The following is a 17,602-nucleotide window of genomic DNA, read 5'->3' on the forward strand; positions in this document are numbered from 1 at the left end:
ACTATAAAATATTTAATTGGAATTGCTCCATCAGGACTTATAACTTTTCTTTCTAGTGGGTATGGTGGAAGAAGTACAGATTTGCATTCGTTACAGATTTGTTTATAACAAATGACTGTTATAAACGAATCTGTAACGAATGCAAAAACTGGAGAAGGGAGATATTGTTATAGCTGATAGAGGGTTTCCTCAAATTAAATTGGTTGTCGAAAATAAAAATTTTATTTTAATTATGCCTCCTTTTTCTAAACCAAATCAAAAGCAGTTTAGTGGTAATGAAATGGACGAAACATACAAAATTGCTCGTGTAAGAATTCACGTTGAGAGAGCCATTGGTAGAATTAAAATTTTTGAAATATTGAACTGTAGATTACCCATTTCACTTCTTCCATATGTAGATAAAATAATGTTTGTTTGTGTAGTATTAGTAAATCTGCAGCCACCAATTATAAACGAATGAAATTTTTTTATTGTGAAAACACTATAAAACTTAATACTATTTACACTTAATACTTAAATACTATTTACAATTGCAGGTAAATAATAATTAAAGTAGAACATTTCCATCTTCTCTAATAGTGAATAAATGAATGTCTCATTTTTGTCTACTTTAAGTATTACATTTTGTACATCACTATAGATAAATAAGAAAACTGAATATTTGTTACGTATAAAGCTAATTGAATTTGTGTATAATACCTGCTATTTTCTTTTAAATAAAGTTTAGAATTTTTAAACTCTAAATATTTTACAAATATCTCATTTGTCTTGAAATCAACAATTTTTTTATCTTTACACGTGTAAGGGCATTTAATTTCAAGTAAGCTTATTTTATTTCCTTTTTTGCATATACCATCAGGGCTTGCACAAATCCAGGGAGCTTCATTACAAATGATAACTCCTGCATCAATTATTCTAATATTTTTTTTAAGCGAAAACGAATTTTTTGCAATTTGCTCCAATTTAATTCCGTAATCAGTTGCAATTGTTCCTTTGAATGTATTATTTAAAAATCTAAAAGCCAATTTTTCAAAATTGTTTTTTCTTGTTTTTACAGAATGAGCCATAGAGCTGCTTAATCTGTATTGTTTGTAAATGAACCAGTCTGGACATGTGCTTTGTTTTCTTGTGAGAAATGCTATTTGAATAATTTTTTGAAGTGTGACAATCACATTATCGTTATAAATTTTTAACAATTTTTCTGAAATGTTAACATTTGTAAATGAATTAAGTTTTTTTAGTTTTATTTTTGTAGGAAGGTTTTCAACAATTTTATAACAATCATTCATACGTTTACTTTCAAATAATTGTGTAATTAAAGATTTTAAATATAATTCCTCACATTGTTCATGAACTGTGTCGATTAAATGAGATACTAGCACTTGGCATTGTGTTTCTTCATCGAATTTAGCTCTTAACATTGAAGAAAGAGCACAATTAATGTGTTTTACTTTTTGATATAATGAAAATGGTGCATTTGATGATAACGATGCTGGTATTTTTATTTTTTTTTTGGAGTTACACAATTACTAAGGCGACATCCACCTGATGTGTATATCTTCTTATGTNTTGAATCTTTAAACTGAATATAATATATTATTAAATTATCGATCTTTGTCGCTAGTGGCAGGTCAGTAACGAAATATAATCGTTAGAAGAGGATGACGGGAAGAGAAAGCAACATGGCGGTTGTTGTTTGGCGCGTATTTTACACTTGTGAAAGAAAACTTTAAAGTATTCTTCATTTCTTCGATATTCCGAGAAGCCGTTTAATATTTAAGTAAGTTTAAACTTTTTTACATCCATATTTAGTTTAAATTATTTAATATATGGTAATTGAACGAAGTATAAGGGTACGATTATGCACACCCGAATGGTTAACATCTAGCGGTTAAATACGTATACTGTCATTGCGGCTCATCTCTGATTCCAGCAAACAGTGGGGACGCACGTTCTAACCTAACCTAACCTATTCTAATAATTTGATTGGTAATAATTATGGTAATTTATTAGAATAGGTTAGGTTAGGTCAGAACGTGCGTCCCCACTGTTTGCTTTTGTTTGGTGGAATCNGACTTGATGTTTTTAATGCCTTTCAAAATATCGAAAGACCGCCAATAGTCTTTAACTGTTTTGTCTGAAGTGTCTAAAACTCTCATCATTTCCATGAATGTATTACGGAGATAATAAGCTTGGAGGTTGCAATAACCCCCGACCCATTGGTTGCAAAAGAGATGTTGTATTGGGAAGCACGTAAACATCTTTGACATCCAATGGTGTTCTTATTTCATCAAGGTTTTGAGGATGTCCTGGAGCATTGTCCAGGAGAAGAAGTGCCTTGGGTGGTAATTTATTTTCACAAAAGCAAAGTACAGTAGGGCAAAAATAATTTGTGTACTAATCTGTGAAAACATCTTGTGTGACCCAAGCTTTCTTGTTCCATTTCCAATAAACTGGCAACATATCTTTATTTAGACCCTTTAAAGCATGTGGTGTCTGTGAATGATACACTAACATCGGTTTAAGTTTCAAAGTTCCTGAAACATTGGCTCCTAACAAAAGAGTTAATCTTTCACAACTTTAAAACCTCGAGCGGAACATTCTTCACGAGAAATAAAAGTTTGTACTGGTAACTTTTTCCAATAAAGCCCAGACTCATCAATGTTGAAGATAGGTCTGGAGAATAGTTGCCTTGTTCTACATAATCCTGAAAATCCTTAGGAAAAGCAGCCGCTGCCGCAACATGTGCATTTGCTGCTTCACCACATAATTTTACACTATGACAGTTACTTCAGGATTTAAATCATAAACCAACTCTTGCTTTCCAAAAAAGTTTCTTTGCCTCCATCTGTCTCCTTAAGATTATCAAAAATTGATTTTGCTTTTACAGTTATAGCAGCTTGAGTCAAGAGAATGTTTTTTTTTTATTTGCGTCATCCATCCATAACGATAACAATTTTTCCATTTTTTTGAAAAATTTTACCCCTACTGTAACTTACCTGTTTTACATTTACTGCCATAGACTGTTGATCGGAGTGTTTAATTTTATCTGCATTTTCCATAACAGTCAATGGAGGTAAGTTGAAAGATCTACAGACATTAGGGCTTGTTTGTCCATTTTCCATTTGTTGAATAACTTCTATTTTTGTTTCTAAGGAGATTGATTGCCTTACCTTCTTAACATGTTTAGTTAACTCTGATGCACTTCTTTTATCTGACATAATAACCCTCAAGTTGAAAATTGTGGAGTCAAGTTGAAAATTAATTGATGTCTAATAAATGGCATCCAAACCCAGAGTGCCTTTGCTTACTAATGTTCTTATCTCGTAAAAGTACGTTCAGTAAAACACTCTACGATGAGATGGCTCTTCTATGAAACATGACTTGTCGATGTTGAGACGAATCCACTCCTTGTCAGCCAAACGATGCCTTCTTAAGCCAGATGATATCCACTTTCCTTTGGCAAGATGAAACGATTTCTTCTTAGTGAGACCAAAGCAAACTCAAACTTTTCTGCCGAAACTGATCTATACAGTGGAACCCCAGTTAACGAACGTCCTGGTTAATGACCAAATCGGTTAACGACCTTTTATTTTGCAAAAATTTTGTCTCGGATAATGAACGTAACAGTATTTTGTGCCAAATTTTAGTTGGTGTTAGGCATGCGTGAGTTAAGCATTGCTTTTCCGAGTGTTTGTGCTATACTTCTTTTTTCAGTTTTGTGATTTATATATTTAATCAATATGGCATCCAAGAAAGAAAAAAGTCATAGTGGCAATATTAAATGACAACACAATATGAACTTAAATGCACTATCACATTTGAGAAAAATTTTGATTAAAAGAGTAAGACAATCAACTATAGATCAATATCTTGTTCCTTAGGGAAAGAGTTTGTTTGTTAAGTTTTGGCAACACAACACTTAGGCGATCTGTCTAGGGGGAATGCCTTCTGGGAGGTGTCTTTAAGGAAAACTGACCCCTATTTAGGTGTTACAGACGTGGAGAAAACCCGAAAAACTCCACATGGCTAGCCTGTTTAAGGAAAATTTGCATTTGGGTGCCATTTTTCTATAATTAGAAAAAAGAGAAATGTTACATTTTAAAAATAAATTATGGCTCTATATACAAAAGTTTTCTGATGATAATATTTATAAATATGAAACTGGTATCTTAAGTCTAATATTTAATAAAATACTGTATGCAATTAAATCAAAATTAATGAAAAATTTATTGCATAGTCCTTACATATTTATATGTGATTTTTGGTTTGATGAAAAAGTTTTTACCTGAAAATGTACAGAAATTTTCATCATTTTGAAATAACTTGTTACAGGGGAATAGTATTATAATTGTCTCAAGTGGTGAGCCAATATACATTCTTGTAGTCCAATATATTAGTCCAAAGGGGCCTTCTTGGCCAGGACTGAAGGGCAGTATTGGGGGTCATTCTGTAAGCTCTTGTAATATGAAGAAGGGCCCTTCTTTGGGAGGCAATGAGCTTTCTTTTGATATGGACCTAGCAGACAGCCGGTCCCCAGCTGCCGCAAGTGTAGGTGATTATAGGAAAGAATATCTGATTGTAAATAGCCTCCATTGCCTCAGAGGCTAGACCCCATCTTCTTGCAAAGCCCGCAAATGCATTAAAGATCTGGCCTATTTGATCCGTTATATATTCTGTGTGGGCAGTCCATAGTAGCCTATGGTCAAGCATCACACGGTTACTGTCTAAACTGTGACAAGCGAGAAACGCCATCTCTGCAATAAAATTTTTTCTGAACTGCAATCTAGACGATCTCTAAATTATTGTCGCCGTGTAAATGTTGTCTCTGCAATCGGCTGAAATGGTCTGCATTTTTATGTTCACAAAATTGCTTGAAGACACACTCATATTTGGTGTTAACTTTGATAGCATTGATACATTTTATAACTGATATCAGTACTGCATTAAGAACAAGAGAGATATTTTTGGATGCTAAGTTCTCTCTATGAATAACAGTGCACAAGAAGCATTTCTGGATTATCAACTTTCATCAATTTTAAAGATCCATTTTTCTTGCCCATTATAACAGGAGCACTATCAGCAACACAAGATGTCTTCCATTGATATATTATTGACATTAAGCAATTTTTTTAGCTTATTGTATATATATATCAGTGGCAGTAGTAGTGCTTTAATGATTTGCAGAATAACATTTCTTCAGCAAATTACTTTTATCAATACATCTTACTTATCCTCCTCAGACCCAAGAATTAAATAATGTTATTTTTAATCAATTTATTTTAAAATTACAATATTTGTATTATAAAAAGTCCATTTATGAATTCAACATCAACCNACGCCTAATGAACAGAAGGAACATTTTATTTGAAGAAGAAGCAGAAAGACACTTTGATGTAGCAATTGAAGACAATTTTTTAGACCCTAAAGAAAAAAAAAATGTGACTTTGGAATTCAAACAGAGACTACAAACGAATAGTTTGGAGATGTAAGAATTTTTATTTGCATGACTAGTAACAATGTTTCTGAAACTCAAGTTTCTCATGTTAAAATGATTTCAAAAAATATGGAGAAAATCATAGGTCATGTCATTTTAGTGGTGTAGCAAATTTTGATGACGATCAATCTTTAAAAGATCTAACATCAGTAGGATTCGATGTTTTCAATTTATTTTTAGACATGCTTCCAAACAGTCTGTTAGAGTTTATGAATTGTCTTGGGAAAATAAGTTACATATAAGTTAAGTTACATTAAGTTACTATAAATCTGCTTATAATATAAAATATTTAATTGGAATTGCTCCATCAGGACTTATAACTTTTCTTTCTAGTGGGTGCAGATTCGTTTATAACAAATGATTGTTATAAACGAATCTGTAACGAATGCAAAAACTGGAGAAGGGAGATATTGTTATAGCTGATAGAGGGTTTCCTGAAATTAAATTGGCTGTCGAAAATAAAAATTCTATTTTAATTATGCCTCCTTTTTTCAAAACCAAATCAAAAGCAGTTTAGTGGTAATGAAATGGACTAAACATACAAAATTGCTCGTGTAAGAATTCACATTGAGAGAGCCATTGGTAGAATTAAAATTTTTGAAATATTGAACTGTAGATTACCCATTTCACTTCTTCCATATGTAGATGATAAAATGTTTGTTTGTGTAGTATTAGTAAATCTGCAGCCACCAATTATAAACGAATGAAATTTTTTTATTGTGAAAACACTATAAAACTTAATACTATTTACACTTAATACTTAAATACTATTTACAATTGCAGGTAAATAATAATTAAAGTAGAACATTTCCATCTTCTCTAATAGTGAATAAATGAATGTCTCATTTTTGTCTACTTTAAGTATTACATTTTGTACATCACTATAGATAAATAAATAAGAAAACTGAATATTTGTTACGTATAAAGTCTTAACATCTATGTGAGGATAACATAGACCTCCCCTATCAGTTGCTTTGATTAACCTTTCTGCAGCTTTGTTTTCTTTGCTATCATCATCATCATCAATTTGTGAACATAAAAACTCTTGACAATAGAGTCCGACTGCAAGTTACTCGCGCGCCACCCTGGTGGCAAATATTTACATAACATATAGGAGTTCTCTAAAGAATGCATATGAGTTGTATCTGAGACATTACGATACCTAAACGATACCCAGTACAGTAAATCGCTTATTGTTAATTTTTTTTGAATTATAATATTAAACATGGGTAAATCAAATGTAAATTGTTCTGTGTTTGGATGTTCTAATACACTAGCAAACACTCAACATGTAACGCCGAAAGTTTCATTTTATGGTTTTCAGGCACGTCCACACCTTAAACAGAGGCGCCAAATTTGGATAAATTTTGCTAAAAGACAAAAATAAGAAATACAAAATTTATTGTTAATTTTTAAAAAATTGACACGAATAATTTTCTAAAAATATCCTTGTAAATTTAGTAAAAACGGATCACAGTGGCTACCCTCTAAATCAGCACGGATATGTAGTATGCATTTTATAGATGGGGGAAAAAAGTGAAGATCCAAGATGTCCAATTTATAATTCAACAATCTATCCTGAAAAAAGAAGCAATGAAGAAAATTATCGACATGAACAGTCAATGAAGAGATATAAACGCCTAATGAACAGAAGGAACATTTTATTTGAAGAAGAAGCAGAAAGACACTTTGATGTAGCAATTGAAGACAATTTTTTAGACCCTAAAAAAAAAAAAACGTGACTTTGGAATTCAAACAGAGACTACAAACGAATAGTTTGGAGATGTAAGAATTTTTATTTGCATGACTAGTAACAATGTTTCTGAAACTCAAGTTTCCCATGTTAAAATGATTTCAAAAAATATGGAGAAAATCATAGGTCATGTCATTTTAGTGGTGTAGCAAATTTTGATGATGATCAATCTTTAAAAGATCTGACATCAGTAGGATTCGATGTTTTGAATTTATTTTTAGACATGCTTCCAAACAGTCCTGTTAGAGTTTATGAATTGTCTTGGGAAAATAAGTTACATATAAGTTAAGTTACATTAAGTTACTATAAATCTGCTTATACTATAAAATATTTAATTGGAATTGCTCCATCAGGACTTATAACTTTTCTTTCTAGTGGGTACAGATTCGTTTATAACAAATGATTGTTATAAACGAATCTGTAACGAATGCAAAAACTGGAGAAGGGAGATATTGTTATAGCTGATAGAGGGTTTCCTGAAATTAAATTGGCTGTCGAAAATAAAAATTCTATTTTAATTATGCCTCCTTTTTCAAAACCAAATCAAAAGCAGTTTAGTGGTAATGAAATGGACGAAACATACAAAATTGCTCGTGTAAGAATTCACGTTGAGAGAGCCATTGGTAGAATTAAAATTTTTGAAATATTGAACCGTAGATTACCCATTTCACTTCTTCCATATGTAGATAAAATAATGTTTGTTTGTGTAGTATTAGTAAATCTGCAGCCACCAATTATAAATGAGTGAAATTTTTTTATTGTGAAAACACTATAAAACTTAATACTATTTACACTTAATACTTAAATACTATTTACAATTGCAGGTAAATAATAATTAAAGTAGAACATTTGCATCTTCTCTAATAGTGAATAAATGAATGTCTCATTTTTTTTCACTTTAAGTATTACATTTTGTACATCACTATAGATAAATAAATAAGAAAATTTAATATTTGTTACATATAAAGCTAATTGAATTTGTGTATAATACCTGCTATTTTCTTTTAAATAAAGTTTAGAATTTTTAAACTCTAAATATTTTACAAATATCTCATTTGTCTTGAAATCAACAATTTTTTTATCCTTACACGTGTAAGGGCATTTAATTTCAAGTAAGCTTATTTTATTTCCTTTTTTACATATACCATCAGGGCTTGCACAAATCCAGGGAGCTTCATTACAAATGATAACTCCTGCATCAATTATTCTAATATTTTTTTTAAGCGAAAACGAATTTTTTGCAATTTGCTCCATTTTAATTCCGTAATCAGTTGCAATTGTTCCTTTAAATGTATTATTTAAAAATCTAAAAGCCAATTTTTCAAAATTGTTTTTTCTTGTTTTTACAGAATGAGCCATAGAGCTGCTTAATCTGTATCGTTTGTAAATGAACCAGTCTGAACATGTGCTTTGTTTTCTCGTGAGAAATGCTATTTGAATAATTTTTTGAAGTGTGACAATCACATTATCGTTATAAAATTTTAACAATTTTTGTGAAATGTTAACATTTGTAAATGAATTAAGTTTCTTTAGTTTTATTTTTGTAGGAAGGTTTTCAACAATTTTATAACAATCTATATGTTTACTTTCAAATAATTGTGTAATTAAAGATTTTAAATCTAATTCCTCACATTGTTCATGAACTGTGTCGATTAAATCAGATAGTAGCACTTGACACTGTGTTTCTTCATCAAATTCAACTCTTAACATTGAAGAAAGAGCACAATTAATGTGTTTTACTTTTTGATATAACGAAAATGGTTCATTTGATGATAATGATGTTGGTATTTTTATTTTTTTTGGAGTTACACAATTACTAAGGCAACATCCACCTGATGTGTATATCTTCTTATGTTGTGGAATTCCCCATTGTTGTTTTCCACTGGTAACGCTTTCGTCTTTATAATTATTTAAAGCAAAAATCGTAGCTGCTACATGTTTGCACTGACCGTGGATACCTGCCTTGCACTTACACGTTGCTGTAATTATTTTTCTATCTGCTGATAACTGAAAATTAATTTGTATTAAAAATAATTCATAAAGCATGATATGAAATATTTTTATTAAAGAAAAATTCAACAGTATATAGCTTAATAAAAGCAGTGATATACAATGTTGTTTTGTTGTCATGCAAATCATCCTGTTTGTTCATTGCAGAGATGTTATGCTGACATATAAAATTATTTAAATGTAAAAAATACCTTAATACAAATATAATATGGTTTCTCATTAATTTTCATTTGGGGTAGGCAAGTAGCTGTAACTGTACTTTATCCATCATTTTTTATTTTTTTGATTGCAGCTATATGCTTAGCCTTTGCGAGTAAAATTCTTTTTTTCCATCTCGAAGGTGTAAAAAAGTTGTCATTATGGACTGGTTGAAAGCCACATGTTACAATTATATCAGGCATTATTGACTAAAAGAGAAAAATTACATTCCAGTTAATAAAAGTTCCGTTTTTTAATTGTACATTTTATTAAAACATTTAAAATTTATAAAAATTTTGAATTTAAACTTACCAATTACTTGATTTTCTGTAGCAAGAAACTTTTTCTCTGTTAACGGTTCAAATGGAGAAGAAACCCTTCGGATTTGTCTCCTATATGTTATGTAAATATTTGCCACCAGGCGGCGCGCGAGTAACTTGCACTCGGACTCTATAATCACATTTAAATTTTTTAATCATTGTATAGCTATTTAAGTTAATAATGGCCACACCTGAGTCTTGAATATTATCTATGTCATCATCATCAACATGACAGTTGCTTATTAAACTTTGTGGCAAAACACAGTCATAATCTTTTGCTGCATGCTTTATAAAATGTCTCATTTCAGGAACAGCACTTAATGGAAGAGAAACCTCACCAAAAGTATGTGATTTCAAAATTAGAGGCACTGTTGTTTGAATACGCAGCTTGGTTTCACATTCATACAGTTGGCGGATAGAAATATGATAATGAGATCCAGCAAGTTGACGATACCTGCCAAATCTATTTTCTAAATTATCTGTCTGCAACTTGCCACAAAGGAAGTAGCTGTTCCTTTTATTATAAATCCAGAATTGTGCTATCTGAAGCAATGCATGAGTACAGGTAGCCCTTGGTTTATGCTGCAGTTCTGTTCCTATAAAAGCTGGTGCAAATTGAATTGGTATAAAATGAACCTATATTTACAGTGACATTTAGGGTTAGGTTCTACATAAGTGAAAAATAAGCAAATAATTTTGTTTATTAATACAAAATACATATAAATTTAATTTTTAAAATGTATTTTATCATAAAGTGAAATGTGTTTATTAAAAAATTTTATTATAGTTTTGGATCTCTTACATTTTTCGAAAAAAATATCCATCTTTAATTGTTTACATTTTTGTTTTCTTTCATTAAGAATTTCGGAATATGGTCAAATGGATGTGATGATGCTCCTTTTTACATTTGTACTTTGCTCCCAATCATTGTCAAACTCACAAAGTTCATTCGTCAAACTTTCCATAGTTGAAAGGATACACTTTAGATTGGCTGTTTTTATAACTCTTGGAGTTTCTTCTTCGTTTTCTTCCTTCTCTGACTGTTCACAATCTAATTCTCTGTATAATTCTTCTAAGTCTTCATTCGAGAGTGGCTGATCATAAACTTCTAAAAGTTCTGTAACATCTTCCAATCCCACATCACATGCAAGTTTGGTAATGTCTTCAATTAAATTCTCCTGATGTGCTACTTCTTCAAAATTGTGCATGAATGCTGGTAGTTTATGCCAAACTCCATTTAAGCATTTTGATGAAACTTCATCCCAAGCCGACTTGATGTTTTTAATGCCTTTCAAAATATCGAAAGACCGCCAATAGTCTTTAACTGTTTTGTCTGAAGTGTCTAAAACTCTCATCATTTCCATGAATGTATTACGGAGATAATAAGCTTGGAGGTTGCAATAACCCCCGACCCATTGGTTGCAAAAGAGATGTTGTATTGGGAAGCACGTAAACATCTTTGACATCCAATGGTGTTCTTATTTCATCAAGGTTTTGAGGATGTCCTGGAGCATTGTCCAGGAGAAGAAGTGCCTTGGGTGGTAATTTATTTTCACAAAAGCAAAGTACAGTAGGGCAAAAATAATTTGTGTACTAATCTGTGAAAACATCTTGTGTGACCCAAGCTTTCTTGTTCCATTTCCAATAAACTGGCAACATATCTTTATTTAGACCCTTTAAAGCATGTGGTGTCTGTGAATGATACACTAACATCGGTTTAAGTTTCAAAGTTCCTGAAACATTGGCTCCTAACAAAAGAGTTAATCTTTCACAACTTTAAAACCTCGAGCGGAACATTCTTCACGAGAAATAAAAGTTTGTACTGGTAACTTTTTCCAATAAAGCCCAGACTCATCAATGTTGAAGATAGGTCTGGAGAATAGTTGCCTTGTTCTACATAATCCTGAAAATCCTTAGGAAAAGCAGCCGCTGCCGCAACATGTGCATTTGCTGCTTCACCACATAATTTTACACTATGACAGTTACTTCAGGATTTAAATCATAAACCAACTCTTGCTTTCCAAAAAAGTTTCTTTGCCTCCATCTGTCTCCTTAAGATTATCAAAAATTGATTTTGCTTTTACAGTTATAGCAGCTTGAGTCAAGAGAATGTTTTTTTTTTATTTGCGTCATCCATCCATAACGATAACAATTTTTCCATTTTTTTGAAAAATTTTACCCCTACTGTAACTTACCTGTTTTACATTTACTGCCATAGACTGTTGATCGGAGTGTTTAATTTTATCTGCATTTTCCATAACAGTCAATGGAGGTAAGTTGAAAGATCTACAGACATTAGGGCTTGTTTGTCCATTTTCCATTTGTTGAATAACTTCTATTTTTGTTTCTAAGGAGATTGATTGCCTTACCTTCTTAACATGTTTAGTTAACTCTGATGCACTTCTTTTATCTGACATAATAACCCTCAAGTTGAAAATTGTGGAGTCAAGTTGAAAATTAATTGATGTCTAATAAATGGCATCCAAACCCAGAGTGCCTTTGCTTACTAATGTTCTTATCTCGTAAAAGTACGTTCAGTAAAACACTCTACGATGAGATGGCTCTTCTATGAAACATGACTTGTCGATGTTGAGACGAATCCACTCCTTGTCAGCCAAACGATGCCTTCTTAAGCCAGATGATATCCACTTTCCTTTGGCAAGATGAAACGATTTCTTCTTAGTGAGACCAAAGCAAACTCAAACTTTTCTGCCGAAACTGATCTATACAGTGGAACCCCAGTTAACGAACGTCCTGGTTAATGACCAAATCGGTTAACGACCTTTTATTTTGCAAAAATTTTGTCTCGGATAATGAACGTAACAGTATTTTGTGCCAAATTTTAGTTGGTGTTAGGCATGCGTGAGTTAAGCATTGCTTTTCCGAGTGTTTGTGCTATACTTCTTTTTTCAGTTTTGTGATTTATATATTTAATCAATATGGCATCCAAGAAAGAAAAAAGTCATAGTGGCAATATTAAATGACAACACAATATGAACTTAAATGCACTATCACATTTGAGAAAAATTTTGATTAAAAGAGTAAGACAATCAACTATAGATCAATATCTTGTTCCTTAGGGAAAGAGTTTGTTTGTTAAGTTTTGGCAACACAACACTTAGGCGATCTGTCTAGGGGGAATGCCTTCTGGGAGGTGTCTTTAAGGAAAACTGACCCCTATTTAGGTGTTACAGACGTGGAGAAAACCCGAAAAACTCCACATGGCTAGCCTGTTTAAGGAAAATTTGCATTTGGGTGCCATTTTTCTATAATTAGAAAAAAGAGAAATGTTACATTTTAAAAATAAATTATGGCTCTATATACAAAAGTTTTCTGATGATAATATTTATAAATATGAAACTGGTATCTTAAGTCTAATATTTAATAAAATACTGTATGCAATTAAATCAAAATTAATGAAAAATTTATTGCATAGTCCTTACATATTTATATGTGATTTTTGGTTTGATGAAAAAGTTTTTACCTGAAAATGTACAGAAATTTTCATCATTTTGAAATAACTTGTTACAGGGGAATAGTATTATAATTGTCTCAAGTGGTGAGCCAATATACATTCTTGTAGTCCAATATATTAGTCCAAAGGGGCCTTCTTGGCCAGGACTGAAGGGCAGTATTGGGGGTCATTCTGTAAGCTCTTGTAATATGAAGAAGGGCCCTTCTTTGGGAGGCAATGAGCTTTCTTTTGATATGGACCTAGCAGACAGCCGGTCCCCAGCTGCCGCAAGTGTAGGTGATTATAGGAAAGAATATCTGATTGTAAATAGCCTCCATTGCCTCAGAGGCTAGACCCCATCTTCTTGCAAAGCCCGCAAATGCATTAAAGATCTGGCCTATTTGATCCGTTATATATTCTGTGTGGGCAGTCCATAGTAGCCTATGGTCAAGCATCACACGGTTACTGTCTAAACTGTGACAAGCGAGAAACGCCATCTCTGCAATAAAATTTTTTCTGAACTGCAATCTAGACGATCTCTAAATTATTGTCGCCGTGTAAATGTTGTCTCTGCAATCGGCTGAAATGGTCTGCATTTTTATGTTCACAAAATTGCTTGAAGACACACTCATATTTGGTGTTAACTTTGATAGCATTGATACATTTTATAACTGATATCAGTACTGCATTAAGAACAAGAGAGATATTTTTGGATGCTAAGTTCTCTCTATGAATAACAGTGCACAAGAAGCATTTCTGGATTATCAACTTTCATCAATTTTAAAGATCCATTTTTCTTGCCCATTATAACAGGAGCACTATCAGCAACACAAGATGTCTTCCATTGATATATTATTGACATTAAGCAATTTTTTTAGCTTATTGTATATATATATCAGTGGCAGTAGTAGTGCTTTAATGATTTGCAGAATAACATTTCTTCAGCAAATTACTTTTATCAATACATCTTACTTATCCTCCTCAGACCCAAGAATTAAATAATGTTATTTTTAATCAATTTATTTTAAAATTACAATATTTGTATTATAAAAAGTCCATTTATGAATTCAACATCAACCTTTGACCCTTAGTGTTTTTTATGGGGCACGTCCATTAAAATGGATCTTCGGGACTTAATTAACCATATTATAGCAATTTGAAACTTAAAATTTTTATTGAATTTACTTGTTTTAAAAAATTGAAAGAAAATATCAAGTAAATAAAAATAAATTGTATAGTTCAAGGATGCTTTTATTTCTTATGAAAAGCCAAAAAACAGTTTCTATCACTTGTAATACATAGAAATACATTGCACTTTATGCATCTGAATTTGGTTTTTATCTTGCATCCTGGATTTCTGCAGCATGCACTGTTTTTAATGTCACCAGCCAAGTCTGGAAGGTGAGTTGCACCATTCATCCGAAAAGCTAGGGACGGAATTGGAACTATCTTTTTATTTTGAGTTGGGGGAGATAAATCATCAATGTTCTCAGTTGTTTGAGTTGGGGAAAAACTGAAAATAAGCTCTTTAGCTAAACTAATTTTAAAGTCCATGAATTCAAGAATTTTTTTTTTTCTTTTTCCCAAAAATATTCTGTCTTACTTGTATTCCAACCAAGAGTTTGCTGTAGCAAAATCAAATAAGAAAAAGATTGTTTTAATGGTCCATTTCTTGGTTCTTGTCTTGATCCTGTAGTAACTAATTGTTCTATCTAATAAGTAACACCCCCCATATTCATGTTGTATTCTCTTACAATTTGAGGGCATTTCACTTGAATAAACTTTTTTTCTTTCTTAAACCATCTTCTGCACATATCTTCCTCTCCCACTCCTGCTACAGTTGATGCCAAGAAAATGGCTTTATTGTCCATCCATTTTATAATAGCAATTTTAGCCTCATCATTAACAGATTGGTCAGAACTCCCTCATCCTAATGTCTCTAGTGCTCAATCTTCTAAAAGCTTCACACCCTTTGGAATTCTGTTTTTCATTAGAGTACCAGTTCCGGCAATTCCTTTGTCATGTAAAGCACTCAGCAGGCTGATTGTAGTAAAATATCTGTCAAAATATATCTTTGTACCTGCTTCTAAGGTTCTACTAAGGTACAGTACAGCTGATTCTCCTAAACTAGCAATTTTACTAACAATGTTGTAAGTAGGAAATGTTGTTTTAGCTTGGTAAATACAGAAATCAAGGGCTAATCCACTAGGTGCTGCTAAAACAAAGTTTTTTAATCCTACTGGATTTGGCTTCCTTGGCACATACTGTTTCAATTGTGACACACCAGTGAATGGGATCATTTGTTCATCAATACAAACACATGCTGGACAAGGCAATGCCAAGCATACATCTTTGAATTTATTAACCACTGATTCAATTTTCCAGACTTTGTTTTCCTGTTTGTGGCTATCTTCAACTAGTCTGTCAACAACTGCTTTTAAATTTGATTGTATCATAAAATACCTGTCCCTCGTCATTGCATTTGCAATAGTTTGCACTCGAGTAGCCCTTCCCCAATACATTCGTATCTGAGGATACCCGAGGATACTCATTAAAAATGTCATTCCAAAGAAGATTTTTATTTCTGAAGCTGACACATTCAGACTTTTACCAGATTTTTCAACAGATGTTAAATTTGTAGCTTTTGTAATTAATTCATAGAGTTCATCATCAGCTTACTGTAAGAAATAATCAATAGGTTTCTAGTTATAATGATCTTCAGCACGATGACCTATAGCATTTTGACAGTTTGATGGGGGAAGCAAAGTTGCATCAAATGATGTAGAATTCTTCCAAATTCTTTGACACCTTAGGTCCAGATAGATGAGATGGTTCAGGCTGAGGATCATTTAAATCTTCAATTTCCTCTTCAGAAGATGAAGATGATGATTTACTTGTAAAGCTGGAGGAGGGATAATTAAAGTCTCATCTTCATTTCCACTATCTTCACCAACATCCAAGTCACTATCATCCCCTAATTGTTCTAATTGTTTTAACAAATCGTCAGCTGATATAGCTAAAATGAAAAACAAACGATTGTTACTGGAGCAGAAATAAGTAAACAAAATGTAAGCCTAATGCAAACTTAAAAGCAGTGAATCCTGACATCCATTAGAATGGATGTTTTTAAATTTTTTGTATATCGATAAAAATGTATAAAAACATCGTAAAATCAGATATAATATAATTAAAAAATACCAAAATTTAATTATTGAAAATAATAATACGCTTTTACTATATATTAAGATTAAAAACGACTAATAATTACCTCTGTTCCTTCTGTAACGAAAATGTGTTGTTGACGCAGCCATCTTGAAAATAAAATGTAAAAAAATTTGCCAGACGCCTGACGATGAAAAGTGAAAACTCCACTATAAAGGTTCCTGGTCTGAACTCGATAAAATGAACAGAAAAATATTAAACAAATAAAAACAAACATCCATTTTAATGGATGAGAGGTCGGAGGAGGTTATGTTAGCAATATGAATTCACTGTCTTTCAGAGTAGATTCATTCATTTGTACTGAGAATTTTCTTGATTTCAACAAGTTGTGTTTTAATATCATCACTCATTTTATCTATTCTTCTGCTAACAGTATTGTTACTAAATGGCATGGCTTTCACATCTTTATTATCTTTTTACAGAACTGTTTTAAAAAATGCTAATATTGATGGTTTAATTAAATCCTTCCCTGTACTATGATTTTTCCAGATTGGCAATGAGTAAGGAAATTCCATAATTAGCCACAAGAGTACGACTGACTAACACTTTGTGCAGTGAAGATAGACTAAAGAAGTTTGAAAAAAGAACAATAATAAAAAGACTTGGAGAAATTTAAATCTGAATTTACATATGCACTGTTTCACCTTCAAGTACACCTTCAAGTATACCTCATTTCATTGATTTCTTGATCAAGAATTGTTGGCTTAAGTGGCTGAAAGGTGACTGTTTATCATGGATAGCTGGTATGAAATCAAATTTTAAATATTCCTGTGAATACTGACAAACATTTTTCTTGCACATCTCATTTTTGTTGGAGGAGGCGAAATAACTTGCACTTCTTATACACATACATATAACATAGTTCAATATCCATACAAAACGTGTTGATATACATGTATAGAGCAGATACCAGTGGATAGTGTCCTGACACACACAAGAACAAAAAATGAAAGGGTCTCCCAAGTGACACTCACTGTTATATCCCTTTACATCTCTAAAATCCAAATGGTCAATGAGGCAAGGTTTTTGGGTATTTTATTTGACCATAAACTGACATTTTTACCACACTTGCACAACTTGAAGAGTAGATGTTTAAAATCTTTGAACCTTTTAAAGGTACTGTGCTGCTCATCCTGGGGAGCAGACAA

General features: G+C 32.0%; 2 protein-coding genes and 1 pseudogene across 2 annotated transcripts; all 3 read right to left on the reverse strand.

Moving 5' to 3' along the window:
* Nucleotides 1-483: 483 nt before the first annotated feature.
* LOC111629220 lies at nucleotides 484-1,546 on the reverse strand. The gene has a single exon (XM_023373098.1). It carries the CDS (start codon nucleotides 1,419-1,421, stop codon nucleotides 618-620), a length of 804 nt encoding a protein of 267 aa, XP_023228866.1. The 5' UTR covers nucleotides 1,422-1,546; the 3' UTR covers nucleotides 484-617.
* A 6,181-nt stretch (nucleotides 1,547-7,727) lies between these two features.
* Nucleotides 7,728-9,504, reverse strand: LOC111629218. Its single transcript, XM_023373097.1, has one exon. It carries the CDS (start codon nucleotides 9,387-9,389, stop codon nucleotides 8,052-8,054), a length of 1,338 nt encoding a protein of 445 aa, XP_023228865.1. The 5' UTR covers nucleotides 9,390-9,504; the 3' UTR covers nucleotides 7,728-8,051.
* A 5,641-nt stretch (nucleotides 9,505-15,145) lies between these two features.
* LOC111629222 lies at nucleotides 15,146-16,543 on the reverse strand (annotated as a pseudogene).
* Between the last annotated feature and the right edge of the window lie 1,059 nt (nucleotides 16,544-17,602).

This window comes from Centruroides sculpturatus, unplaced genomic scaffold (genome assembly GCF_000671375.1).
Source record: "Centruroides sculpturatus isolate CEXI.00-Female unplaced genomic scaffold, Cexi_2.0 scaffold663, whole genome shotgun sequence".
NCBI classification, from domain to species: Eukaryota; Metazoa; Arthropoda; class Arachnida; order Scorpiones; family Buthidae; genus Centruroides; species Centruroides sculpturatus.

Bases quoted from the DNA above. Each gene is read 5' to 3' on its own strand.
- LOC111629220 (XM_023373098.1), bottom strand. From the start codon at position 1,421: ATGTTAAGAGCTAAATTCGATGAAGAAACACAATGCCAAGTGCTAGTA.
- LOC111629218 (XM_023373097.1), bottom strand. From the start codon at position 9,389: ATGATTTGCATGACAACAAAACAACATTGTATATCACTGCTTTTATTA.